At 33.9% G+C, this 19,758-nt stretch overlaps 2 protein-coding genes across 9 annotated transcripts in view; one reads left to right on the plus strand and one right to left on the minus strand.

Annotated features, from left to right (window-relative positions):
• Nucleotides 1-6,076, minus strand: part of ERMARD (ER membrane associated RNA degradation) — a 43,319-nt gene extending 37,243 nt beyond the window's left edge. For 3 of the 7 annotated variants that reach the window (XM_031937452.1, XM_023503367.2, XM_023503366.2), the window contains exons 1-3: nt 5,692-5,845; nt 1,741-1,909; nt 599-741 (exon numbers count right to left, since the gene is read on the minus strand). In XM_031937452.1, the coding sequence (XP_031793312.1) occupies nt 599-741; nt 1,741-1,909; nt 5,692-5,784 (405 nt within the window). In that variant the 5' untranslated portion in view covers nt 5,785-5,845. The other 4 variants (XM_023503370.2, XM_031937450.1, XM_023503369.2 and 1 more) reach the window with 4 other exon arrangements.
• A 164-nt stretch (nt 6,077-6,240) lies between these two features.
• Nucleotides 6,241-19,758, plus strand: part of TCTE3 (t-complex-associated-testis-expressed 3) — a 30,329-nt gene continuing 16,811 nt past the window's right edge. The window contains exons 1-2 of one of the 2 annotated variants that reach the window (XM_031937454.1): nt 6,241-6,357; nt 19,193-19,399. In XM_031937454.1, the coding sequence (XP_031793314.1) occupies nt 6,259-6,357; nt 19,193-19,399 (306 nt within the window). In that variant the 5' untranslated portion in view covers nt 6,241-6,258. Of the gene's footprint in view, nt 6,614-19,192; nt 19,400-19,758 lie in introns of both variants that reach the window. The other variant, XM_003769623.4, reaches the window with a different exon arrangement.

Below are 19,758 nucleotides of genomic sequence, written 5' to 3' on the forward strand. Positions count from 1 at the left end.
CCATTTAAATTCAACTTCACAAATGTTTCAGTGGCAACTTTCTATGACTTTTAAACAAACAGGCATCTCAAATAACACTAGGGGAAAAGTAAAGAAAACAAGCATTTAGAGTACTTTAGTGTTTCAAAGTGCTTTACAAAAATCATCCCTTTTTTAATTTTCCCAACAACGATGAGAGGCAGGTGCTTTTATTATCCTCATTTTATAGATGAGGAAACTAAGGCAGAGATTAAGTGATTTGCCCCACCCTTGTTTAGTTAAGGAGAATGATCTTCAAATTAGCAATAAGTGTTTGGGATCATATTTGAACTCAGATCTTCTTGATTCCAAGTCCATCACTTTATCAACTGGGCAACCAAGTGCTTCTATTAAATATTATGGAAAAATTAAAAGTTAGAATCTAAGTGCTAAGGCATTTTTTTGAATTTTGTTTCTTTATACTTAGTTAACAATAAAAATTAATTGCAAAATTAATAACTAGTATAAATGGGGATGAAAGATACACGCACACATAGGCAATTTAACATAAACCATCATTTGTTTAAAATTTAAAAGGATTTTTAAAACTATGTAATTTCTACAGATTGTACAAAGTCACCTCTGAAAAATTTGTCCACTGGAACCAAAGAGCATACTGAACGTCAAACTGTGCCTTACTCAGGGAACATATATGAGTGTGAACAGCTTCACATACAGGACCCAAGAGGCTCACACTCTTTAAGTAATCCACATTTTGTCCTTCTAAGATAAAAAAAAATTTTTTTTAGCATAATAGATATACACGTTACATACAGTATCTCTGAAATATCGTATCTCTGAAATGTCAATGAAAAAGGTTGAGTAAAATCCAATGTCAAAGTTGGGAGTGATCTTAGAGATCATCTAACCCAAAATGTTTGTTTTCAGAAAAGGAACTTGAGGCCCAGAGAGTTTAAGAGCTTGCTCAAAGTCACATATTCAGTAAATAGCCTGGTTTAGGATAAAAGTCAACTGACTCAATTGCTTAGTCTAATTATACATTGCACTACACTGCTACCTCTCCTATTTTGCGTCCATCTGTTCAGTCAAGGTGAATGATCTTCAAATTAGCAAGGGTAGATTGAAAATAGTTAAGTGAAAGTTGAAACATACAATAAGATCAATTACTCTAAATCAGTTTTGAGTATGTTGACCTAAATGAATTATATGTAAGTGTACTGAAACAACTTAAGGTATAATTCCAATCACTATTTCTCTTTGAATCCTCAGAACTTAATACAGTGCCTGGTATGTAGCAAACAACAAGAACTCTGCCTAATATTTTACAGAAAAAAATTGAGGCCATTCACCTGAGCTCCTTCTTCCTCATTTATCACTCAAGTTTCTTCTGCTATACTCTCCTCCTTCATATGATAAAACAATCTTAATTCTTACCAAAGCTAACCCCTCTACCTGTTCAAGTGATTCCACCACATCCTATTTCCTTCAACAGATTATCATTCTCACTCTCTCATTTATTTTTAATCTCTCCCTGTCTATGGATCCCTTTTCTACTGCCTATAAATATGGCTGATCTCCAATTTTGCATCTTTGACTGCCTTTCAAGGCACCTCAAACTGGGTGTCCAATATACATCTTAAACTCAGTATGTCCAAAACAGAACTCATTACCCACCTCCCCAAACCTTCTTTCCCTCTGTTCCCTATTACTGTGAATGGCAACACCATCCTCTCAAAGGAGGCAGACACAACAGATACAAACCTGAATCTGCATAGCACATATATTTAGCAATTGTTTTCCAGCACACTTCCCCATACTGAGATACAATGCTGTTGATATCATGGCTTTCTTTTGCTTCAAACCCAACTTTGCAAACCAGGTCATATACTGGGGGAGATAGGCACGTAGTGATGGAGTCAGTTATTAACATCTGAAATATAGGACATAATGGAAACTTGCTATCAAGAAGACAAAGAGAAAATAAATATAAAATGATACAGTAAATAAACTGAGTTGCCTTTAAAAAAGCAGAAAGGAAAATATATTAAATGTTTAAAATTTAGATAAAATAGAATTAAAATATTAACTTCTAAGTATTCTCTCAATGCACCGTCTAAAAATGTCATTTTTTAAAAATAAAGCAGTAAGTTGTAAAAGTAGGTGCTTTAAAATGTTGAACTTAATTCAGTGTTTCTGAACTTCTACTTCCTCATCAATAAAATAAGGACAATAAGATCAATTACTTTACAGGGCTTTTGTGAAAATCAAAATGAGAATAACATGTAAAAAGCTTTTCAAACCTTTGTATCTCCTGTTCCTAGGTAGGGCGAATGAAATGCAATGATATGAAGCGAAACAAAAAGATTCAACAACCTACTATCTCAACCAACAAGCCAAAAGATAGTTCCATTCTTGTCTACATTAAATCTTCAAACTTCATGATATAACATACCAAAAATCATCTTCTATACCAACCTATTCTGAGTATTAGACATGAGACTCTATGTTAATGTATGTACCCACAGGATAATTTTAAGTGAGACTAATGAACCTAAAGAAGCAATAACAATAATTCACATTTATAGGTACTTTACAAAACATTTTCCTGATGACAATTTTATGAGGTGAGTAATGAAAATATTGCCAGCAGTTTTATAAATAACTAAACAAAAGCTCAGATATTAAGTAATAAAAGTGGTACAACTGAGAATTACTTTGTAGTTCTTAAAAGACAGATTATGAATTATATATGTATGTGGTATATTAAGTTAGTAGATTACATAAACTATCATCTTTTTTAAATAAAAAAATTTAATCATATGTGATCACACAGCTACCCAATATTAATCATTAATCCATTCACTCATTCATTCATTCAAGGATGACCATGAGGCACAAAACAGTCTTCTGGCTACAAAACCTGAGTATTATCCACTGCACCAAATGAGATTCTCTTTTCTGTATAAAACATACAAAATTTCCCTGTTTCTATTTCCGGACAGTATCTTGCTTCTTCCTTCCAAATAAAAATCAATTTTTATGTCAATATCAATAATTATCAATCAATATAAAAATATCAATAATTAATATTTCTAGAAAACAAGCTGTGCTTCATCCCAAGGTTACTGATACTTAAAAGGGATCTCTTGGCAAAAAAGACTTCAAGTCCCACAGAAGTAAAATTATGACTGAAAAAGCAGGTGGTAGAGTTGATGTGTAGAGATAAGAGAAGCATCAATTCAATTCACCATATATTTTTAAGCACTTAAAGACAGTTCACAAGTTCTGAGATTACAGACAAAAAAAAAAAAAAAAATGGAACAATTCTTGATCTTTGCCTTCTAAGACAGCCTCTGGGAATGCTAAGCTTTGCAAATGCTTTAGTGAAAAGTGAATTTCCAACATAGCCCTTCTATTTGTAAAGGGAAGGATGTAACCTAGGACCTGGCACAAGCCTTTCCTATCTCGCACATTTCAAAAGGACAGGCTCAAGCTAGGAACAAATTAAGGAAGCCTGTGCTAGCTCTCCCAGCAAGCCCCAACTTTCAACCTCAGGACTTGAAAACTAGAATCCCAAATTAAGAAGCAATTATTACAAGAAATATGATTCAGAAAAAAAAAAGTTTCTTCCCTCAAAGAGCTCACAGTTTCATGTAGGAGACAAACGTGAAAACTACAAAACATATACAGCATAAATTTGTAGTAACCCCAGCGGGGAAAGGCTAACAGGAAATAACTGCTCTAGTGTTCCTCTAACCCCACAATACATACACACTTGTGAAAATTTGATTACTCCCTGTAAGGATTTGTGTAGATACACACAAGTATAGATACACCTATCTCTGTGTGTGTTAATCCTACAAGGGAAAGTAAATTTCAGAAAACATAAACATGCATACTATATATAAAAACACAGACAGACATATGTATTCTAAAATTTGCTGACCCCCGTAAGGTTAACACATACATATAATTTTAATATATCACATATATTTTTATATATAATACAGATCTATAGATATGTGCAATATTATATAAGTCACACACACACACATATATAGGTAGAGAAAGACACATACATATAATTTTAATATATCACATATATTCTTATATATAATACAGATCTATAGCTATGTGCAATATTATATAAGTCACACACACACATATATATATAGGTAGGGAAACACACATACACATAATTTTAATATATCACATATATTCCTATATATAATACAGATCTATAGCTATGTGCAATATTATATAAGTCACACACACACATATATATAGGTAGGGAAACACACATACATATAATTTTAATATATCACATATATTCTTATATATAATACAGATCTATAGATATGTGCAATATTATATAAGCCACACACACACATATATATAGGTAGGGAAACACACATACATATAATTTTAATATATCACATATATTCTTATATATAATACAGATCTATAGATATGTGCAATATTATATAAGTCACACACACACATATATATAGGTAGGGAAACACACATACATATAATTTTAATATATCACATATATTCTTATATATAATACAGATCTATAGATATGTGCAATATTATATAAGCCACACACACACATATATATAGGTAGAGAAACACACATACATATAATTTTAATATATCACATATATTCTTATATATAATACAGATCTATAGATATGTGCAATATTATATAAGCCACACACACACATATATATAGGTAGAGAAACACACATACATATAATTTTAATATATCACATATATTCTTATATATAATACAGATCTATAGATATGTGCAATATTATATAAGTCACACACACACATATATATAGGTAGAGAAACACACATACATATAATTTTAATATATCACATATATTCTTATATATAATACAGATCTATAGATATGTGCAATATTATATAAGCCACACACACACATATATATAGGTAGGGAAACACACATACATATAATTTTAATATATCACATATATTCTTATATATAATACAGATCTATAGATATGTGCAATATTATATAAGCCACACACACACATATATATAGGTAGAGAAACACACATACATATAATTTTAATATATCACATATATTCCTATATATAATACAGATCTATAGCTATGTGCAATATTATATAAGTCACACACACACATATATATAGGTAGGGAAACACATACATATAATTTTAATATATCACATATATTCCTATATATAATGCAGATCTATAGATATGTGCAATATTATATAAGTCACACACACACATATATATAGGTAGAGAAACACACATACACATAATTTTAATATATCACATATATTCCTATATATAATACAGATCTATAGCTATGTGCAATATCATATAAGTCACACAAACACACGTATATATAGGTAGAGAAACAGTATATACCTGTCTCCTCCATTAGCATTCAAAGACCTTTCAGATAAGAACATTTTGCACGTGGCATAACGTCTGGCACAGGGCAAACCTTAATAAATGCTCGCCGGCTTCCCGCTTTAGGCTTCCAAGCCGAGCTAAACTGATCTCTTGGAGGGAACAAACTTCACCACCCACTAGCAGTATACTGTAGCCCCGACTTCGTTTCCAAAGAGAACCCACCCTACTCTAAGCTCCACCAGTACCTAAAGCAGCCCTCGAAGGTAGTACAAAATGCCTGAACCCTGCATGTACGAACCTCTCCTCTAGAGTCTGGACCAATAAGGATTCTTTTCTTAACTTGGGAACGCCCCCAAACGTCCGGGGGAAGATTCCCCAGATCCAAAAACATGGGCGGGAAAAGAAGCGATTACGTCTTTATTTTTACTAGCCTCGGAGGGCAACCTGGCACTCCCCCCCATCATGCGTAATACAACCGCAACATTATTCCGACAAGGGTTTCCCAGGCTGATTCGCCAGAAGGCCAGAGGGGGCCATGGCTCAGAAAAGAGGCAGAACGCGCACGCTGTAGGGTGCAGCCGGCTTGACGCACACACATACTCCGCCTCTTATAGCAAAGGGAGTCGCGGGAGCAGCGATCCTGAGAGGGGCTAACTCTGCGACAGTCGGCGTTTCGAAATGGGTTTCCAGTCCTGGTCTGACTTCACCACTAGACAGAAGAGAACAACCGCCGGCTTCATCACAACACAGTCGGACTCTCCCTGAGCTCTCTACAGCAAAGGTGTCTCGCGAGATGAACCTATACCCTTCTCCTTCTTTCGACAACTAGCACTTCCGACTTCCGGTCCGTAGCGAGGCTGGGTCGATGACGCAACTTCCGTGGAGTCTCCCTCCAGCTCTTCGCGCCTCTGGCGCACGTGACCAGTCGGAGGAGCGTGCTTGGCTTAGTTACCAGTTTCTTACAGTGAGTCGAAGTGGAGGCCCCGGCCCCTGGGCAGGGCCAGGGAAAGGCGTAGAACAGAACCTCCTGGTGGTGACTTAAGGGAAAGAGGCAAAGCACCATGGATAAACGAGGGGCGCAGGCCTCCGGTAGCACCAACCCTTCGGGTCGAGGCTTGAAGGCCCCTGCAATGCCTTCCCAGCCCTCGGGGACCTCTGCGACCCAGGCGAAGAGGGAGAGAGAGAGAGAGCGAAGGCCCAGCATGTTTGAGAAGGAGTCTGTGAGTGGGGTGGCAGTGACTGGGCCCCCTCCCCTCCAAACGATGACGGGCCCCTCCCAGTTGAAAGCGCCCCGGTTTTCTCTCCGCCTTCCCCCCACCTTCGGAAACAGAACAATGAAACTGAAAAAATTTGTGTCTTAACTGAGTTCCAGAGGATTTGACCAGTTAATCTAACCTGTACGGGATATGGGATCACATGTAAAGCATTCTCAGGGTCTTGTCTCTCTTGGTGAACGGAGAGGGGGGGGGGGGGGGGGGGGGGGGGGGGGGGGGGGGGGGGGGGAGGGGAAGGAAGATGTGCCTTGAAACGAGAAGAACTGGGTTTGAATCCTGCCTCTTGTGTGTCATTGGTGCACTTTTGACACGAGTGATTTCAAGTCCAGAAATAAGCCTTCAGTAGTGACACTGTGCTGCCCTAGGAGCTTAATTTAATCCCTCTGTGCCTCAGCTATAAAAGAACACAATTGAATTAAATGACTTGTAGTGTACCTTCCAGCTCTAAGTCTTTTTATCCCATACTGTCTGATCCAGAGGCAATCATTCCTATTTGTGAGAATCAAGTGAGACAATATAAAATGCTTTACTGACATTAAATGGTTTTATAAATAATTATTTTCATTCTGATTGATAACTTGAATCATTAGACAGTTTTCCCTGCTACATTCTAGGGAGATTTGATTTGCAACCTTGAAGCCAAGCAACCCAAACCCATCTTCCACAGGATAGCCCTTCAGATACTTAGAGATAATTCTATTTAATGGTTTTTTTTTTTTTCTTAAAGCTTTTTATTTTCAAAACAAGCATGAATAATTTTCATCATTCATCCTTGCAAAACTTTGTGTACCTTCTTCCCCCAACCTCCTCCCATAGACAGCAAGTAAATTCAATATATGCTAAATATATGCAATTCTTCTATACATGTTTATCTTGCTGCACAATTATTATATGATACAATTATCTTGCTGCACAAGAAAAGTCAGATCAAAAAGGGAAAAAAATGAGAAAGAAAACAAAATGCAAGCAAATAATAACAAAAAGAGTGAAAATACTATGTTGTGATCCACACTCAGTTCCTATAGTCCTCTCTCTGGTTATAGATGATTCTCTTCATCAAAAAGATCATTGGAACTGGCCTGAATCATCTCATTTTTTAAAGACCCACATGCATCAGAATAATTCATCATAATCTTGCTGTTGCTGTGAATGGTGAACTCCTGGTTCTACTCATGTATCATAACATCAATTCACATAAGTCTCTCCAGACTCTCTGAAATCATCCTGCTGATCACTTCTTATAGCATTCACATACCATAACTTATTCATCCATTCTCCAAATCATGGGCATCCACTCAATTTCCAGTTTCTTGCCAGTACAGAAAGAGCTGCCACAAACATTTTTGTACATGTGGGTCCCCTTCCGTCCTTTAAGATCTCTTTGGGATACACTACTGTATCAAAGAGTATGCAGTTTAATGGCTCTTTGGGCATACTTCCAAATTCTTCTCCAGAATGGTTGAATGAGTTCATAACTCCACCAACAATATATTAGTGCCTTAGTTTTCCCACATCCTCTCCAACATTCATTATCTTTTCCTGTCATCTTAGCCAATCTGAAAAGGTGTGTAGTGGTACATTAGAGTTGTCATAATTTGTATTTCTCTCATCAATAATGATTTAGAGCACCTTTTCATATGACTAGAAATTGTTTCAGTTTCTTCATCTGAAAATTATCTGTTCATATCCTTTGACCACTTAGGGATTGGAAAATAGCTTGAATTCTTACAAATTTGAGTCTATCCTCTATATATTTTAGAAATGAGGCCTTTATCAGAACTTTTGAATGTAAAAATTTTCCCCCACTTTATTGCTTCCCTTCTAATCTTATCTGCATTGGTTTTGTTTGTACAAAACATTTTTAACTTAATATAATCAAAATTATCCATTTTGTATTCAATAATGTACTCCAATTCTTCTTTGGCCACAAATTCCTTCCTTCTCCATAGATCTGAGAGGTAACAATCCTTTGTTCTTCTAATTTGTTTATAATATCCCTCTTTATGTCTAAATCATGAACCCATTTTGACCTTATCTTGGTATAGGATATTAGGTGTGGGTCAATGCCTAGTTTCTGCCATACTAATTTCTAATTTTCCCAGCAGTTTTTGACAAATAGTGAGTTCTTATCCCAAAAGCTGGGGTCTTTGGGTTGTCAAATACTAAATTACCACAGTCATTGACTGTTGTATCTTATGAACCTTATTCTACTGATTAACTATTGGATTTTTTAGCCAGTAGCAAATAGTTTTGATGACTACTGCTTAATGATATTATTTGAAGTCTGGTACAGCTAGGCCATCTTCATTTGCATTTTTCCCCATTAATTTCCTTTAAATTCTTGATCTTTTTTGTTCTTCCACATGAACTTTATTATTATTTTTTTCTAGCTCTGTAAAATAATTTATTGGGAGTTTGATTGGTATGGTACTGAATAGGTAGATTAATTTAGATAGTACTGTCATATTATATTAGCTCAACCTACACATGAGCACTTGATACTTTTCCAATTGATTAGATCTTACTTTATGTGGAAAGTGTTTTGTAATTATGTTCATATAGTTCCAGACTTTGCTTTGGCATGTAAACTCCAAATAATTTATATTATCTACAGTTATTTTAAATGGAAATTCCTCTTTGTATCTCTTACTGCTGAACTTTGTTGGTAATATATATAAATAATAATGATTTATGTGGATTTATTTTGTATCCTGCAATTTTGCTAAAGTTGTGAATTGTTTCAAGTAGTTTTTTAGTTGATTCTCTAAGTATACCATCATATTATCTGCAAAGAATGATAATTTGGTTTCTCATTACCTACGTTATTCCTTTAAGCTCTTTCTCTTATTGCCAAAGCTAACATTTCTAATACAATATTGAATAGTAAGGGTGATAGTGGGCAACGTTGTTACACCTTCATCTTATTAGGAATGGTTCTAGTTTGTCCCCATTATATATGATGCTTGCTGATGGTTTTAAATAGATGTTACTGATATTTTTAAGGAAAAGTCCATTTATTCTTATACTCTGTAGTGTTTGTTGTTGGTGGTGGTGGTGGTGTTTTTTTGGCTTCTTTGTTTTGTTTTGTTTTATATTTTTGCTGAGGCAATTGGGGTTAAATTATTTGCCCAGGGTCACACAGCTAGGAAGTGTTAAGTATCTGAGATCAGATTTGAACCTCAGATCCTTCTTACTTCAGAACTGGTACTCTATTGACTGTGCCACCTAGCTGTGCCATCTCTAGTGTTTTTAACAGGAATGGGTGTTGGAGTTTGTCAAATGTTTTTTCTGTATCTATTGAGATAATCATATGATTTTTGTTAGTTTGGTTATGGATATAGTCAGTTATGCTAATAGTTTTCCTAATATTGAATCAGCCCTGCATTCCTGATATAAATTCTATTTGATCATGGTATATTATCCGGGGGAATAACTTTCTGTAATTGCTTAGCTAATATTTAAGATTTTTGTATCAATATTCATTAGAGAAATTGGTCTATAGTTTTCTTTCTCTGTTTTGATCTTATCTGGTTTAGGTATCAGCACCATATTGGTGTCATAAAAGGAATTTGGTAGAACTTCTTCTTTCCCTATTTTTCCAAATAGTTTGCATAATGGAATTGTTCTTTAAATGTTTGATAGAATTCACATGTAAATTCATCTGGCCCTGGAGATTTTTTCTTAGGGAATCGATAACTTATTCAATTTTTTTTTCTAAAATAAGTACTATTTAAGTAATTTATTTCCCCTTCACTTAATCTGGGCAATCTATATTTTTGTAAGTATTCCTCCATTTCACTTAGATTGATTTATTGACATATAGTTGGGTAAAATAGCTCCTAATTATTGCTCTAAATTCTTTTTCATTGGTGGGAAGTTCACCCTTTTCATTTTTGATACTAGCAATTTTATTTTCTTTCCTTTTTCTAATCAAGTTAATTAAAGGTTTATCTATTTTGTTGGTTTTTTCATAAAACCACTTCTATTTTGTTTATTCAATAGTTTTCTTTCAATTTTATTCATCTATCCTTTTATTTTCAGAGTTTCAAATTTGGTATTTAATTGGGTTTTTTTTTTAACATTGTTAATTACATGTCCAGTTTACTGATCTTCTCTTTATTTTATGCAAGCAAGCATCTAGAACTATAAAACTTCCCCTAAGAACTGCTTTGGCTGCATCCCACGTCTCATTATTATCATGCTCTTGTATGAAATTATCGATTGTGTCTATGATTTGTTATTTCACTGACTCGTTCTTCAGTATTAGATTATTTAGTTTCCAATTAATTTCTGGTCTATTTTCCCCTGGCCTTTTATTGAATGTAATTTTTATTGCATCATGATCTGAAAAAATGCATTTACTATTTCTTCCTTTTAGCATTTGATTTTGAGGTTTTCAATGCCCTAAACAGGGTCAATTTTTGTATAGGTTTCATGTTCTGCCAAGAAAAAAGTATATTTCTTTCCATCTCCATTCAATTCTCTCCAAAGATCTATAATACCTAATTTTTCTAGAACTCTATTTAACCTCCTTAACTTCTTTCTTATTTATTTTGTGATTCGATTAATCTAGTTCTGAGAGAGCAAGGTTGAGAACCCCTACAAATATAGTTTTGCTGTCTAATTCTTCTTTCAGCTCTCTTAATTTTCTCTCTTGGAATTTGGATGCTATACTAATTGGTGAATATATGTTTAGTATTGATATTGCTTAATTATTTATGGTACCCTTTAGCAAGATGTAGTTTTCTTCCTTATCTCTTTTAATTACATCTATTTTTGCTTTTGCTTGATTTGAGATCAGGATTACTACCCCTGCTTTTTTTTTTTTTTAACTTCATTTGAAGCATAATAGATTTTGCTTCAACTTTTTACCTTTACTTTATATGTATCACTCTGCTTTAAATGTGTTTCTTGTAAAAAAACATATTGTAGGATTCTGACTTTTAATCCATTCTCCTATCCGTTTCTGTTTTATGGGAGAGTTCATCCCATTCACATTCATAGTTGAAATTACTAACTCTGTATTTCCCACCATCTTGTTTCCCTGTAACCTCCCACCTAGACTACTGATTGCCAGGGCCGTACAAACCAATCTTCCCCAGATTCACATGAGGATGAGCCGATGTTAAGGTGCCAAACAGCCTTTCTTTACTGGTAATCTCAGCAGGGGTTAACTGGAAGCAAGAGCAAGTGTATATGTCTCTGTGTCTCTCTGCATCTCTGAATCTCTTTCTGTATCTCTGCCTCTCTCTCTGCATCTCTGCCTCTCTCTACTTCTCTCCACATCCTTCTTGCCTATGAACTCAAAGCTGGCTATTTATATTTATGCTCCTCTGGGATTACCACGTGACTAGCCCACTCAGCACTGTGTAGGTGGATCCACAGAAGGGAGCATCTGGAGTTAGTGCTGAGCCTTAGGAAAAGATCTAGCAAGAGGACATACCAGTCTCCATCTAGAGAAACCTTTAATACCTGGAACCTCCTGCCTCAGAGGCCAAGCCCCTTTGTACCTCCTGGATTCACTCTACCAGCTATCATGGCATACATGTTAATTCTCAGAAGGAAAGTCCCTAACATTTCCCCAAGTTATACTTTTTCTCTTTCCTTTCCCCTTTCTTCCCTGTCCAGTATTTTGCTTCTGACCATCCCCTCCTTCAAATAGCCCTCCACTTTCACAGCCCTCCTCCCTTTTTTTTACCTTTCCCCTTATATTTCTGTTTCCACTTCCATTCACCTTCACCCTTTCCTTTCCTCTTTCCCCTTCTACTTCACTATAGGGTGAGACAAGTTTCTCTGTGAAGCTAAATATGCCTGATATTCTCTCTCTGAGCTAAATCTGATGAAAGTAAGATTCACACAATGCTCATGCCCATTTCTTTTTTTCCCTCAATTGAAATAGGTCTTTTTTTTGCCTCTATGAAATATAATTTAACCCATTTTTAACTCCATTTTCCTCTTCTTTCAGAAGAATCCCCTTTCCTATTCTAGTTTCTTTTTTATATCATCACAATAAAATCAAATTATACCTGCACCCTTTAAATATACCCATAACTCCAAAAAAATGTTGTAACTAAATTCCAGAATTATCAGGTCAAGGAGAAAACACTACAGGCAGCCAGAAAGAAAGAATTCAAATATCAAGGAGCCAGGACAAGATTACTCAAGACAGAACAACTTCTACATCAAAGGATAAGAGATCCTGGAATATTTTGAAAAGCAAAGAAGCTTGTATTACCAACTACCTAGCAAAATTGAATATAATTTTTCCGGGGAAAAGATGGATATTAAGTGAAATAGAGGTCTTTCAATTGTTCCTCATGAAAAGACCAGAAATAAACAGAAAGTTTGATCTTCAAATATAAGATTCAAGAGAAGTATAAAAAGGTAAACAGGAAAGAAAACAAATATGTTATTTAAAGGTTAAAGTGTTTACATTCCCATTTACATGGAAATATGACATTTGTAACTCTTGAGAACTGTATTTCTATTAGGGCCAGATAGAAGGATATTCACAGAAAAAGGATATAAGTTGATTTTGATATAACATAAAGAAAAAGAAATTAAGAGATGGAAAAAGTATTATGCTGGGAGGTAAAATGGGATAAATTAGATCACATGAAGAGGCACAAAAAACCTATTACAGTAGAGGAAAAGAAGAGAGGATTTTATCAGATTTTCCTCAATGAGAGAATAACATACACAACCAATTAAATATAGAAATTTACCTTGCCATGTATGGACATAGGAAGAGAAAAGGAAAAGAGGAGAGGGCTGGGGGTAGAAGGCAGGGCAAATTGAGGTAGGCAGTGGTCAGAAGTAAAATAATGATGAGGAGAGACAGGGTAAAAAATATAGAAGTATAAATGAGACAAAATAGGAAAGAGGGAAGTGCACAACTAGTAAGTATAATTGTAATTGCGAATGGAATGAAATCTGTATAACACAGAAAAAGTTAGCAGGGTGGATCAAAAAACAAATATGAAGCAGAGAGACAGAGTAAAGGTAAAAAGCTGATGCAGAATATATTATGTTTCAGTTGAAGCAAAACCAGAGGGAGCAATCTTGATCTCAAATAAAACAAAAACAAAAATAGATCTAATTAAAAGAGATAAAAAGGAAACTACATCTTGCTAAAAAGTGTCATAGATAAGGAAGTAATAGGAATACTAAACAAATATACAGCAAGGCATATAACATAAATTCTTAGAGAAGAAGTTAAGGAAGTCACAGAATAAAATAGACATCAAAACTATACTAGTGGAGGATTTTAACCTCTCCCTCTCAAAGTTAGATAAATCTAACCCCAAAATAAGAAAGAAGTAAAAGAGGTATATAGAATTTTAGTAAAGTTATATATGATAGACCTCTGGAAAAAATTGAATGGGAATAGAAAGGAATATATTTTCTCAGCAGAACTTAGCATGTATGCAAAAATTAATCATGTGTTAAAAAATAAAAGCTCATAATCAAATTCAAAAAGATAAATGCATCTTTTTTATATCATGATACAATAAAAATTACTTGAGAGAAAGGGCCATGGAAAAATATACCAAAAATTAATTAGAAACTAAATCATCTAATCCTAAAGAATGAGTGGGTCAAACATCACATCACAGAAACAATAATTTCATCCAAGATAATAACAGTAATGAGACAACATAATAAAACTTATGGGATGCAGTCAAAAAAGTTCTTAGGGGAAATTTCATATCTCTAAATGCTTATATGAATAAAATAAATCAATGAATTGGAAATGCAACTAAAAACATACAAAAAGAACAAATTAAAAATCCCTAATTAAGTACCAAATTAGAAATTCTAAAAATCAAAGGAGAGATTTAAAAAATTTAAAGTAAGAAAACTATTTAACTAATAAATAAAACTAGGAGCTTGTTTGATGGGGAGGAAAATTAAATAAAGCTGTCATTAATTTGATTTAAAAACTAAATTACCAAAATGAAAAAGTAAAAAATGAATACTTCATTAATAAAGACAAAATTAAAACAGGTAGGAGCTGTTTTGCCCAATTGTGTGCCAATAAATCTGACAATCTAAGTGAAATGGATAAATACTGACAAAAATATGAATTGATCAGATTAATAGAAGAAATAAAATACTTCTATTAGGAAAAAAAAAATTGAACAAGCCATAAGTTAACTCCACAAAAAAATCTTCAAGGCCATATGGATATACAAGAGAATTCTATTAAACATTTAATTACCAATTCCAACACTATATAACTTATTTGAAAAAACAGGGCAAGAAGGAGCCCTACCAAATTCTTTTTAAAACACAAATATGGTGCTGATACCTAAACCATAAAGAGTCAAAACAGAGAAAGAAAAGTATAGACTAATCTCCCTTTTGAGTATTAATGCAAAAAATTTAAATAAAATATTGGCAAGGCAATTACAGCAATTTGTCACCAGAATAATACACCATGATCAGGAGGAATTTATTCCATCGATGCAGGACTGGTTCAATATTAGGGAAACTATCAGTATAATGGGCCATATTAATAACAAAACCAACAAATCATATGATTATATCAATAGATGCAGAAAAAGTCTTTGATAAAATACAGCATCCATTCCTATTGAAAACATTAGAGAATATAGGAATAAATAAGAGTTTTACTTAAAATGATCAGCCGTATCTAAAATGGCATCAGCAATAAGTAATAGTGATAAGCTAGACACCTTCCCAATAAGTTCAGCAAGGATGCTCATTATCACCATTACTGTTCAATATGGTATTTGAAATCTTAGTTTTAGCAATGAGAGAAGAAAAAGAAATTGAAGGAATTAGAATAGGCAATGAATAAACAAAACTATCATTCTTTGCAGATGCTATTATAGTATACTTAGAGAATCAACTAAAAATTAATTGAAATAATAAACAGCTTTAACATCATTGTAAGATATAAAATAAACCCATTTAAATAATCAGCATTTGTATATATTACTAACAAAGCCCAGCAGCAAAAGTTGGGGGGAAAATCCATTTAAAATAACTGTAGATAATATAAAATATTTGGGAGTTTTCCTGCCAAAACAAACCCAGGAACTATGTGAACATAATTACAAAACACTTTTCATGCAAATAAAGTCAGATATAAATAATTGGGAAAATATTGCTCATGAGTAGGCCAAGCCAATATAATAAAAATTTAGAACCATATCAAACTGCCCAAAAAAAGTTTTTTATAGAGCTAGAAAGAAAATAATTTATCTGGAAGAACAAAGGGTCAAGAATATCAAGGGAAGTAAATGAAAAAAATGTAAAGGAAAGGAGCCTAGCTGTACCAGATCTAAATAAAGTGGTAATCATTAAAATTAATTAATACTGGCTAAGATACAGAATGGTGGATCAATAGAATGTTAGGTAACAAGACACAATAGTAAATGACTACAGTAATCTACTTTTGATAAACCCAAAAATTCCAGCTTCTGATATAATCTGTCATTAGAGAAAAACTGCTAGGAAAATTGGAAAATAATATGACAGAAAGTAGTCATAGATCAACATCTCACACCCTATACCAAGGTAAGCTCAAAATAGGTACATGATTTAGACAAAGGATAAAGCTAAGCCAATTAGGAGAGCAAGAATAGTTTACCTGTCAGAAAAGAATAATTTATGATCAAACAGAAGATAAAAACATGAAATTCAAGATGAATAATTTTGATTACATTAAATTAAAAAGTGTTTGCACAAATAAAGCCCATGCAACCAAGATTAGAAAGGAAGCAGAAAGCTGGAAAAACAATTTTTACAAGCAGTGTTTCTGATAAAGGATTCATTTATAAAATATAGAGAACCTAGTCAAATTTAAAAGAATACAAATCATTCCCCATCTGATAAATGATCAAAGGATATGGACAAATTTGAACAGTTTTCAGAAGAAATTAAAGCTATCATCATATAAAAAAAGGATTTCTAAATTATTAAAGCAAAGTAAAACAATTCTAAGATACCACCTTACTCACACCTATAAGGGGGTAATATGACAGAAAAGGAAAATGATAAATGTTGGAAAAGATTTGGAAAACTGGGACAATAATGCATTATTGGTGGAGTTGTGAACTGATCCAGCCACTCTGGAGAACAACTTGAAACTATGCCCAAAGGGCAAGCAAACTACATAACCTTTGATCCAGCAGTACCACTAGGCGTTCTATATCCCCAAAAAATCATAAAAAATGGAAAAGGACCTACATATACAGAAATATTTTAGTAGATCTTTTTGTGTTGGGAAAGAATTGGAAATCAAAGTGATGCCCATCAATGGCTGAACAAATCTGTGGTATGTGAATGTAATGGAACACTATTATTCTGTAAGAAATCACGAGCAGGCTAATTTCAGAAAAACTTGGAAAGACTGATAATGAGTAAAGTGAGCAGAACCCAAAACATTGAACAGAGTAACAGCATATTGTACAGATGATCTTCTCAGGAATGCAATGATCTAAGACAATCCCAATGGACTCATAAAGAAAATGCTACCCACACCCAGAGAAAAAATTATGGAGTTTGGCTGCATATCGAAGCACACTATTATAATGTCTGGACTAGCTTTTTGGAAGATCTTTGGATGGGCCTTGGTCTTTAGGTGGAGAAGTGAAGAAAGCAGGAGAGCCACCACAAAGCTGGTCAAAGATAGAGTGTCTGTGGCTTGAGAGAGTCTCCCTTTACAATCCTCTCAGCCCTTAAATACCTCAGGACAAATATATCACTACAACTGAGCATGTTCCAACTGTCCATTACATCAACATCACATTAATTATACGTTTAGAGAACCATTATCTCATACTGAGTAGGTGTTTAACTATAAACACCCTGCTGTCCTTGATTCAAGTATGCCTTTTCATAGTTCTGGACCTCTACACACAATTTTCACTTTTTTTTTTTTTGCTTTTTCTTGCTTGTGGTTTTTGTCTTTTTTTCTGATTTTTCTATCACAACATGACTAATATGGAGATAGATTTAATATGATTGTACATGTATAACCTCTATCAGATTGCCATCTTGGGGAGGGGGAAGGAATGGGAGGGAGAAAAACTGAAAATCAAAATATCATAAAAACAAATGTTGAAAACTAATAATTTTTAAAATTCCAATCAGATTTTATATTTAATGCTGGAAGTGATTAGGTAGTCACTAAAGATTATTGAGTGAAATGGATGAAAGAAAAAATATGGGATGAAAGTTGAGGAGATTAGGGTCCAAATGAGGAACTTTAAGAATGGAAGACCAGATGTGTTTATTTTGTAGATAGCAAAGAATGAAACAATAGATAAGGAGAAATTGAAGATTAGAGAGAGAGGATGAGATGCAAGGTGGCCTTTGGTAGAAGGTCTATCTTTTCATAATACACTGGCGTAAAGCAGGAAAGATGAGGATGATGTCACAGGACTTTAATGTATGGAATGGAAGAGATGAGGAAACTTGTAACAAATTGTTTTATCAATAAATATAAAATTTAAGATCCTCTGCTGAGGGTTTTGGAGGACTAAAGCAATTGCCTTGCTGCCCTAAAGATCCAGTTGGATTAAATAACATAAATTTGGAATGGAACCTCTTGTATATGATTTTTTTCCAGAACTATTCAGCAGGAGAAGAGACAAGTGGTGGGACTAATTCAAGATTAAAGTTTAGTGATGCATAGTCAAGAGCAAAGGGTTCAAAGGGGAGGAACCCTAAGGTTAGGGGGTTAACTATAATAAGGTCAGGTTTGAGATGAAGGAAAAGTAAAAGCCCAGAAGGAATGATGGTTCGAAATACATTCTCTCATCTCCTTCATAAGCTTTTTCTTCAAGGCTTAATTCAGATGCCACCTTATACGCCAGCTGAATGTATTTGTGAATTGAATTTTTATAGGGCAATTTGTCTGGACTTTCCTTTGCCCTCATCCCATCAGATCTTAGAATAATTATAACTGCCATTTGAACTTCAATATCTCTTTGAGGTTGGTGCTCTAGATTTTATTCTCCCTATTTTATTTATTAAGAAACTAAAGTTCAGAGCATTTTAGTGACTTGCTCTTGACTTTGGTCAGTTTAAGAGGCAGAATCTGATCTCTTATATATACTACTAGACCGGGTTTCAATGTGACAAGCCTGAAAAAGATTTCAAGTGCTTTATTTTGTTGATCTTCCTCTTGTCTACAGAATAATCCAAATAATTTTCTCAGGTTTGACTATCTCCAGTTTTCAGTCTAAATGTGAGACACTGTTATGTATGTGTATCTAAGTGCTTATGTGCATGTGTGTGCATGCATATGCATTTGTATTTTTATGTATGCATATACATACACTCAAATGTCTGTTTATGAAGAGATAAAACAGTTTGTTATTATTAAACTAATGCAAAAATAAACTCATAGGAGAGTGTTAGTTTGTCCCCTTCCCACAATGGTCTGTCAGGGTTACTTCCACTGCAAAAAAGTATTTAAAAGCAGAAACTCAAATAACTAACTGAGCCAGCCATAGTAAAATTATAACTTTTATTTTTATTTTATTTTAGTATGCACAAATCTTACGGGACAGACTGAGAGATTCTATACATGATGTTCTATACGTTGAACCTCCATTTGATGAGTCAATTGCTGATATAGGTAAAGACCAATGGAAGGCCTTGGGAAAAGTAAAATATGCAAACACATATAGAATGGCACCGTACAGGAAATTCCAAGCTCAGACAGTACAAAAGAAAGTTCAACAGATACTAACGGTTAGAGAAATACATATTTTTCCTAAAATATTTGATGATAAAATATATTTCTATAAAAAGACGGGTTTTAAGGTATTCTCTTTAGGTATCTCTAAGAAACTTAAAGTATATTACAGAATGTTATTGCCATTGCTATAAGTATAGTAGATTGTATTTTTATTGTTACAACTTACCATTAACCATGAGTTGAATACTACTTCTACAATGCTAAGATAGATCTAAAATTGGGAAATAGGCAAGAGTGAACACAAAGCATGTTGAGTATATGAAGAAAAATATGTATTGAATGTAGTCCTTTACTCTGATATTTTGATTGATTCATCCAGTATTTCATCACTGAGTATAATTCTTTTATTTCT

The sequence above is a fragment of the Sarcophilus harrisii genome, chromosome 4, assembly GCF_902635505.1.
Source record: "Sarcophilus harrisii chromosome 4, mSarHar1.11, whole genome shotgun sequence".
In the NCBI taxonomy this organism is placed as follows: domain Eukaryota; kingdom Metazoa; phylum Chordata; class Mammalia; order Dasyuromorphia; family Dasyuridae; genus Sarcophilus; species Sarcophilus harrisii.